The 9,386-nt window shown below is 40.5% G+C and overlaps 1 protein-coding gene across 1 annotated transcript in view; it reads right to left on the bottom strand.

Annotated features, from left to right (window-relative positions):
* Window positions 1–1,253: 1,253 nt before the first annotated feature.
* The window catches only part of LOC102789944 (exostosin-1), a 294,744-nt gene continuing 286,611 nt past the window's right edge, over window positions 1,254–9,386 (bottom strand). Inside the window, exons 12-13 of the mRNA XM_087851903.1 lie at window positions 6,893–7,064; window positions 1,254–2,067 (exon numbers count right to left, since the gene is read on the bottom strand). Of these exons, the coding sequence (XP_087708029.1) occupies window positions 1,879–2,067; window positions 6,893–7,064 (361 nt within the window). The 3' untranslated portion in view covers window positions 1,254–1,878. The remainder of the gene's footprint in view (window positions 2,068–6,892; window positions 7,065–9,386) is intronic.

Below are 9,386 nucleotides of genomic sequence, written 5' to 3'. Positions count from 1 at the left end.
ATAGCGCCAAATTACAACAGTAGTCACCTTGAGGTTCTTTATTTTGTAAGGTAACAACCCTACAATAACACAGAGAAAACCCCAACAATCAAGCTACCCTCTTTGAACAAGCGCTTAGTGACAGTGAGAAGACTAAACTCCCTTTAAACTGATGGAAACCTTCGGAGACCATCTGCAGTGACTGGTTGGGGGTAACGGGAGGGAGAGAGGACAAAGCACAGGTTAAAATACACAACACAAAACATAGCGGGGTTGATGAATTCACTTACTATTACTAGTTTTTAGAATGTCTTTAGCATTTTACTCTTACGCTTTCTTAAACATGATGATTTTATGTACACAGGTTGACTTTTAATCAGAGCAGAGCAGTTGTTACGTTTAGACAGTGAGTCATACAACACTAGACCAGGATTCCCACATTAAGGTCTCCCACTTTGTTGCACTATGGGCCTTTAGGTGCAGCTACTGAGCAGTTATGGTCGCGGCTGTTACCAGGCAACATTGAAAGTAAACTTTTTTTATTGGCAGCAGCAAGTTGCAACTCTCAGCTAAGACTAATCCCACTAGCCCGCACACCACAGGCTGCCGTTATCTGCCAACTAAGTTACAACCCCGTCACATAGCTAAAAAGAGCAGACTGCATATTCTTCTCACTGGTATCATAAAGGTCTTTTTATTCACCCCAGGCTTGATAATCACTTTAAAGCTGATGTTGCTTATTTCATTGCTGTTTCAATTCACCACTACATACTTTATGTAATTCGGTGGACTTGCAGTAAAACCAGCTGCTGCCTCATTTGCCGTCTGTAGATTCTGAGGTTGAGACAGTAAAAAAGACTGTATGCATTTATGAACCAAGCTGCTGCCCTCCCACTCCTTACCACTGCCGCTGTTTACTATGGCCAAAGCAAAATGATGAGAATATTTCATTTACTTCCCATAAGCTTTTGTGGATTCATTAGCTGTAGCTAATCTTATGAAAACTGCAATCTAATCTTTATAGTGAGGTTAATACATCACTACTAAAGATTTGACAGATGTTGACATTTCTTAATGTTCTTATTTCTTTCTTGATTGCATTAATCATACTTTATTAGTTAGTCAGTTCCTTGTTGAAAATAAATTTTCTCGTTATTGTTTATAGATGTGTAGGCAAAACAGCAAGGAGAGTAACAAGGAAAGTGTGTAGTCAAAGAAAGATGCAATTTTCTTAAAATGAATGGAAGAACTGAACTGAGTTGAGACAAATCCTCTCGCCTTATAACATAACATCTCTTTATTTTATTTTTTATTTGCTTCATACAGACAGGAACTGCTGCTGCAAATCTACAGTAATATACAAGAGGTGCACTGCCATCGTCTCTGGGTGTTTTGGGGCCATTAGCTGTGATGTGGCCAGAAAGTACAGCTTGTTCCTTTTTGTCCACACAAACTCTTTTCTTTAATTACTGACTTCATGAATACAACCTTTACCTCGAATCTCTTTAGCCGTTTGTCAACTTCCACTGTAGACATACTTGATTTTTTTTTTTTTTTTTTTTAAACACAGTCTTGTTGTTTAAACCATGCAACAAATACGTACACGTGGTCAGCTTGAATGTGTCCAAGTCTTTGTTGCATGTGTCTACATGCATTCATATTTATGTGTATTGTCACAGATGGCAGCTATGCACAGTTGCTCACTGTAACCAACCACATGTACAGAAGCTTTTTTTTCCCATAGAAATTTGCATTTAAAGGTCTTGCAAATACCTCAGTGTTTTATCACTTTTATGTCCAGTGCATGTGTGAATTTTCCTTTATAGCCTCATAAACAGTCATTCAGGACACACACACAGCTCTCCAGCCTCTACTGTGATTTGGCGTGTCCTTGTGTGTTCACAACCTCTCAATGTCCCTGTACTTCTTCCTCAGGATGGAAACCTGGTCTCTGAACAACACTGGGTCCAACCTCATCTGGGAGTGCACTAAGGGCATGAAACCTAGCCAGTGGCTAAAGGCGTTCATGCAACTCTGTCGCTGGGCGAAATGGTCCGGGTCAGCCCAACGAGATGACACCTTGGAGCCCTTCATGTGGGAAAACAGAGAGAGAGTGAGAGAATAGGACTGTATTAGCGTAATACAATCAGCAAAAAGAAAACACATTTTTAAACTTTTATTTAAGGTGCACATTGACTCGGGCCAACAGGTTTAGAGACAAAGTGTATGAGTGGGTCGACTTTCACTGGGATTTCAATGATATATTAGTGCAGGGAATCTTTGTAGAGATGGCCAGATGGCATAGAGGGAGTTGGTGGAACAGCTGGAAAAGGTGAAACATTTTGTTGGAAACTTTGGAAAAAAAACTTGTTAGGAAAAAGTTAGTAGACACCTATTATTTCACAGACAACCTAGCCAGCATCTATGTGTCTGTCTCTTTTTCAATTTTCAGAAAGTATTTCTTTCAATTATATTTCTGGAAACATTGAAGCATATTCATATTGTTTAACATCCGCAGACAAATCAGTATCCTTCACACCACTTGTTAGACAAGTCGAAACCTTTGTCATTATAGCAAATATGGAATTGGCTTGTTAGGCTCTGAAGTATTTTTCCATCTTTTAAACTGTAATCAATGCTCTATAATGTAGAAACCTTCACTTTTGTCTTTCCAGCTGTGCAGGCCTGTCTATACTATCCAAGCCCCATTGACTTGCCTACAAATTTCCCTCTTTCATCAAGCTGTGACATTTGTGACTTGTGGCAAGCTTTTGTCCTTATTGAGCCATAGATAAGAGCCACATGATGTATTGTTCAGAAAGGCTCTGTTCCGAAGTTGGATTTTTAAACTTTCATCACTGCAACAAATCCGTCAAATGGATTTTAATTTGGGTTTTCTTTCCTAGATGTTCTATTTTCACTTTAGGTCTCTAAAATCTATGATTGTTTCTGTGGTAGTAGTTACACAGGTAGTGTGTGATAGTTTGTGAGTGTGTGTGTAGGAGGGTGAGAGTGGCTTGAATTTAAAAGTAATACATGTATCGTGTCATTATTGAACTCCAAATGAAAAAAAGATTTGCATAACTTGATGTTTCACTGATTAAAGGTGGGTTACTTTACATTTCAGTGGGAGCTATGTTGTGAAACTCATCCAAATGACTTCTTCAGTCAGTTTTGTCCCTCCGTAACTGAACAGATCACTTGCATGAGACCAAAGGTTTCTCCACCTAAAAACGCTATATCTAGATGAACAAAATTAATGTCCTGAGGCTTCCCCTTCATTTCTGCTGATATCCTTCTGTCCTGACGCTCGTTTCCACCCACTCCTACCTGCCTCCACTTTCTTCTTCACCTCTCATTTGCACTATTCGTTGCTTGACCCCAGCGGTTCATCCACCTTCACTAACTCTACTCCTTAGATATTTACTTTTACGTTTGTGTTGCGTCTTGCTTTTCCTGACTTTCATTCCTCTTCTATCCAGAGCATACCTCCAACTCTCCAGGCTCTGCCCATGTACTCACTGCTCACACAAAAGATTGCAATGTCGTCTGCAAACATCATATTTAATGGAGACCTCTGCATGACCTCATCTGTCAACCTGTTAATCACCAATACATAAAAAAGCGGTTCAGTGCCGATCCCTGATGTAATCTCCACCCCACCAGCAGGAAGTGTGGCAATTTACTGCTGATCAGTCACACAGTGCATTACTTAACAAACAGTTAATGCAGAAAAAGGTGAACAAACAGTCATTTTAGATTGTTTGACCTGGGTGAGACAGAGTGCAGTCTATTCAGCAGAAATCTGACCTACAAATAATTTTTTATAGTCACAGTGAGAATTTTAAACTGGGACCTAAATGTGACAGGAAGCTAGTGAAGGGACATTAGTAGTGAGGTGATAAGGGAGCATCTGTTTGACCAAGTAAATAGCCTAACAGTAGAATTTTGAAATGCCAGCAAACAATGTGTACTTGCAGACAACAAGCTGTCAGCATCCTGGTTACTGCTATAGATGAACCCGAGAAAGTGCAGTTGTAGGGTCAGTAGAGCCCTTTGAGAGAGGGTTGTAAAAGCTGGAGGAAACTTATCTTCAGATAGAAAAAATTGAACTGCTAAAGAATATCCAGTGACAGAAATGATCTGGGCCTAAAATACAATATGACTTGTACAATAAAACAGCTTAAAAATGTTAATTCATTTAACATTCTGGTCCAGGTATCCCACAAGATGTCAGCTCTTTCCTCTTACGCCATGTTAAATGTCTATCTGCTGTTGCTTGAAGCGAAGTCACAAATCATGGGTGAGATTGAGGAGGTGGGGGTGCACACAGGAAAAAAAGAAAGAATGAGAGAGTGAGTGAGGAAAGGAGGGGTAAAGGGGGGAGTAAATCTAGGTTTGTCGTGCTGCTTTCACAATTAAGACATTAATCACTACGTCCATACTGCTGAGTCATCGTCCTGCCTGTGGTCAGACCATCAATCAGAACCTGACAAAGGGCTGGCCCCATGAACACACACACTCACACAAACACATGCACATACAGGGATCTCCCAAAGAGAAGGTCAGGGCTGTATGTGGCCCGAAACTTTTCTACCATTTCTCTTTTAATACTCTTATTATCTTCTTCTTTCCTTAAAAAGAGGTCTCTAAACACACAGCACTTTTATCATCTTTAAACTGTGTTGCTACTGTACAAAATGTTTTGATGGACCAACGATGTCATGAGCAATGAATTAAAAGAAGCCTCCATTTGGTTTTTCTCATGCCCTGCTTGCACATTAATGCTGTCTCTAATACTTTTCCACCGATCAGCAGGTGGTGGCAATAATGTCCACGGAAAAGATGAAATAAGACTACCAGCTAGCACACAGTGCACAGAGCTATACTACTCCAAACAGAAGCATTTGCAAATGTTTTATGGGGAATGAATTACATTTTGGACTTTGTTAACAAACACTGAAATTATCCCAAAAGGGGACTTTAACAGGGGGAAGCTTGGAAGGCACTTTAGCTTTGGATAACTGCAAATTCATTGAATGTAACCATGAAAACTTAAACAAGTATGTAAGGCACAATGTCTACAAAGAAATGATGGGTAGTTGGACTATATATAACTATTTTTTTTAATCAAGTTGTGGGATGACTGGGTTTCCTTCTTAGCTCTTGAACACCAGCCCTCCTTCCAGCATTTTTTAACCTTGGACAAAGTTTTCTTCCCTTTTTATTGTCCAAATAACATTTGTAAGTGATTCATTCCATGTTGAAATGGAATGTGATAAAGCACTACTCAAATTCCCTTGCACATTTTTTCACCTCAAAGTTATTTTTTCTACTGAAAGGCTCAGATGGCTGTTGAGGGACTGGAGACTGGTCTATGAGTGGTTGCTGGAGGTTGCATGCTGTTGCTGGTTGACATAAGTCACAAAGAGGGTGCTGCACCAAAAGGTCCTTGTGGTTACTCTGGTTGTTAGTAGATTACTATGGTTGACTGTAGTTTACATAGGATACACCGACTTGTCTGCAAACACCTGTAAAAATGTTCCAGGTACCTCAGACCTCGTGTGTCGGAAAAAGTGAGGAAAACCAGGATTTGTTTTGTTTCTTTCTTCTTGGGCTTTCTGAGTAGAAAAGAATGAGAATATGATCGCAAAGTCTGAACTGCATCTACCACAGAAATAACTGCATTATGCTGCTAAAACAACTTTAGCTCTTTGCTAGTATCTGAACAGACAGAATGCTAAAGCTAACCAAGGCAAGGACACCGAGTGATGTTAAAGCTGAGCGAATGCCGACCCCAGCCCAGCTATTAGACCTTGAACTTCAGCAGGTAACAAATGGATGCGCAGTCAGGCTGCTGGTTTTCATGAATTTCATTCATTCATTTATTTCATTTTCTTTATTTTGTGTTGTCAGCTTTGTGTTCGTACCTAAACACTAAGAGAAAGAAAATATGTTTCTCCTCAATAGGATAAGGATTTGTGTTGGTGTGTTGATATTGTTAAATCTCAGATAATTTTTATAGAGAAACACAAAAGTAATGTAATCATTTGTGTAATTAATTATTTTGTCCTGGGATTAATAAAAATACGCTGCATTGATTTTAAGAGAAGTGCTCTTTGTAATATGTGTAATAATTATTTTTTTCCAGTAATGATTGCAACACAATCACAACAAAGATGGGATGTACCTCCAACATGCACAAACATTTGTCCGTACAGTATGCAATCACAAGGAGGTTTTTGGTGTAGCACACTAAATGCCCACAACTGCTCTCAACCACTCACTAACCAATGGGAGAATACACGCTTTTTGATGTTTGCAAGGGGTATGTGTGTAGGCCTGTGTGACTGGGGCTTTAGCAATTAATTTCAAAGACAACCAGGAATCCCCAGCAACTACTAACCAAGAGGTCGAGTAGTGATATGAATGTGAGTAAGGAGCTGGTACATATTACAGAACTGGAGTAAAGAATTCAGTCTCACTTTCTTTAACCTTAAGAATGCCAAACAATGATTCAGAGTTTTTGTATTGCATCTGCAAAGTAATATGCCACACTTCACAAAGCTTTTACAGACTACCATTGTGGGAAAGGACATGCTAAGGTTGCGGAATAAACACTTGACTGTAGACTGAAGATTGCACACTATTGTACTTGTGATGACTACTTTAACTGAGGAAAAATGTTATTCTGAGAACACTGGACAAATTCAGACAGAGTAGGGGTAATTTTTTGACTTGGCCTCTGTAGCCATAAAAGCAAGACAGGATAATGTCAAAACAGCTATAGATACGCAGAGTAAAAATCTGAGCCTGTCTGTGACAGAGACGGAGGCAGATACATTCTATAGGAGTAAACAAGTGAATAAGTATACAGTCTAAGTGTATCGATAAAATTAAAACTCTGTCCAACCTGGGTCATCATGGTTTCCTTGTACTGCTTCTTCTGTGTGACTTTGATTGGAGGTTGCTTGGTCACGGCCGAAATGAGGAAGTTCATCAGGATGTCTTCACAATTAGCCATGCGGTCCACCATTGTCAGCAGGCTAGCCGGTATGTAGTGAGTGAACAAGTAGTGATAGTATCTGATGCATAAAGGAAAAGGGCAGATTAGGGATTAGGATGTGGGTGTATTTTTCATTTTAAAAGCCACAATTCTGTTTTATTTGGTTGCAGTGTTGCACTCTCAGCAGCATGGGAGCACTAGATCACTGTCAGTGGTTACCTCCCTGACAAGGTCTCCCGCCCCTCGCTCTTACACACAAATGCATACACACACACACACTTTATAATGTTCCTTCTGGCACATTTTTTTCTACCTTACATTTCCATTTGACAGTCTAAATAACAAAAATAACTGAAGAGGTGCATTGAGCATCCTAACAATAGAACAACAAGAGAGCTGTTTATCTGCATGACAAGATGCCTTTAATCCCTTTGGAGAGCATCACTCTTCTCCATTCAATTTACCGCTCTGCTTAATACTTGAGTTTACCATTTTTTATTTTAGCCCTAGCATTGCATTTTTGACAATTGTTTCATGATACAACAGAGGTGGAGAAAGATTTTATTATCCCTTTTCCTAAAGATGAATTTTAATGTGGTTTGCATCTTAGAGACGGGATAAGTATTTCTGGGAAGCTGGTGGAATGATATGCAGAACATCAGAACATCTGCACCATGAGACAAACTGACTGCAGCACTAAAAGAGAAGCTGGACTGCAGTTTATGTCTTTACGTAATTGCTTTTAATGAGTGCTTATACATTAGCACCACTGCTAACATAAAATATAGCAGCATTAAATTTACAGAGGCTATGTGCATAGACAATACTGACTAATAAAAAAATATTTAAAAATGCTTTTTTTTTAACATTTTATATATATTTTGTTTAACGATCATTACATGAGTCATCCAAACTTAAGATATAAATATAACCTCTCTAAAAATGCTGGGGCAAGTCTCAGCAATAGCTTTAAAGACTTTTTCTTTGAACAGACATGTAGGTAGAGTTGTGTGTGTGTGTGTGTGTGTGTGAACTTTAAAAGAAAATCATGAGTCATATCTCCAAGTTTTCTTGGTGCATCCTCTATATGATTTTTTTATATATATACTCTAAAATATGAAGGTCCTTTGCAGCACAACACAAGAAGAAAAACAAGTCAACTGTCATATCCGCAGGTGTAGGTGTGTGGCAGGCAGAGTTGTGGACCCAAAAACGCAGGACTTGGCAACACAGAACTGAACTAAAAAACACAGCTTTAATGCTGGAAAAACAGGCAACAAAAACAAAAGGCAAAAAACCCAACTGAACAGTCACAACCATAAAAATAAACTGACTCAATCAAGAGAGGAAACACAGACAGAACCACCACCTACGATGAGGGAGAGCGCAACAGAGAACAGAAGGAAACACAGACAATATATATACAAGGAGGATAACACACAGCTGACACAAATCTGACTGACGAGACAGAGGAAGCAAAAGTGAACATAATACATATATATAAATAGAAAACTATCAAAATAAAACAGGAAGTACAAACACTGAGACTAAGATTCCAAAAGACAAAACACAGTTCAGGGGGTCAACCAGACCTCAGGGCAAAACTCAGTGGCTGAGGCTGGCAGTGGAGACGATGAAGGTGTGGAGGTGATGGTGGCAGAGACCCACTGCAATAGGACTGGAGTCTGGCGATGGTGTGGTGGGCGGAGACCCTCGAGAGACAGGACTGGAGGCTGGGAACAGTGGAGATGAAGACCCCTAAAGCAGCTTGGCAGGTGGCCAGCATCAGTGGCGAGCCATATACTGCCATGGTGTGGACGCCTCGGGCCCAGACGGTGCAGAGACTTCTGATGAGGACTGGGGCCCCACATTGCACACAGCGCGCTCTGGTTGCTCAGGCTGGGAGTACGCACTGCACGCAGCAGGCTCTATGCTCTAGATGGCGCTGCTTGGCCTAGCACCCAGCAGATGCAGGAGACTGCCGCTGCTTGGCTGAGCACCTAGCAAATGGCCACAGAGTTTTGCAGTTATCATTCCAGTCAGCGTCGAGTAGGAATTTGTCAGCTGTTGAAGGATGAGGAGGTATTCATGTGCTGCTGACGTGACAACAGGACGGGGAAAGCATGAAGAGAGCAGTTTTTGCAGTTCTTCTTTAGCCTCGGTGAGAGCACAGACCATCTCCGGAGACCGAGGAAGCTGGAGGAGCAGAGGGTTCCTCTGGATAATTTGTTCCTTATGCCCATTACTTAGGAGATGTGAATCAAAAGACTGTTCATCCGTGTTAGAGCCAACCCACATTTTTAGGGCTGAGTCTGCTTGGTCCATTATTTGGTCCCGTTCTTCTGTCATATCCACAGGTGTAGGTGTGAGGCCGGCAGAGTTGTGGACCCAAAAACCCAGG

This window comes from Neolamprologus brichardi, chromosome 15 (genome assembly GCF_056152115.1).
Source record: "Neolamprologus brichardi isolate AB-2024 chromosome 15, ASM5615211v1, whole genome shotgun sequence".
NCBI classification, from domain to species: Eukaryota; Metazoa; Chordata; class Actinopteri; order Cichliformes; family Cichlidae; genus Neolamprologus; species Neolamprologus brichardi.
Note: the sequence above shows the minus strand (reverse complement) of the source record. Positions and strands in the feature narration are given on the sequence as shown.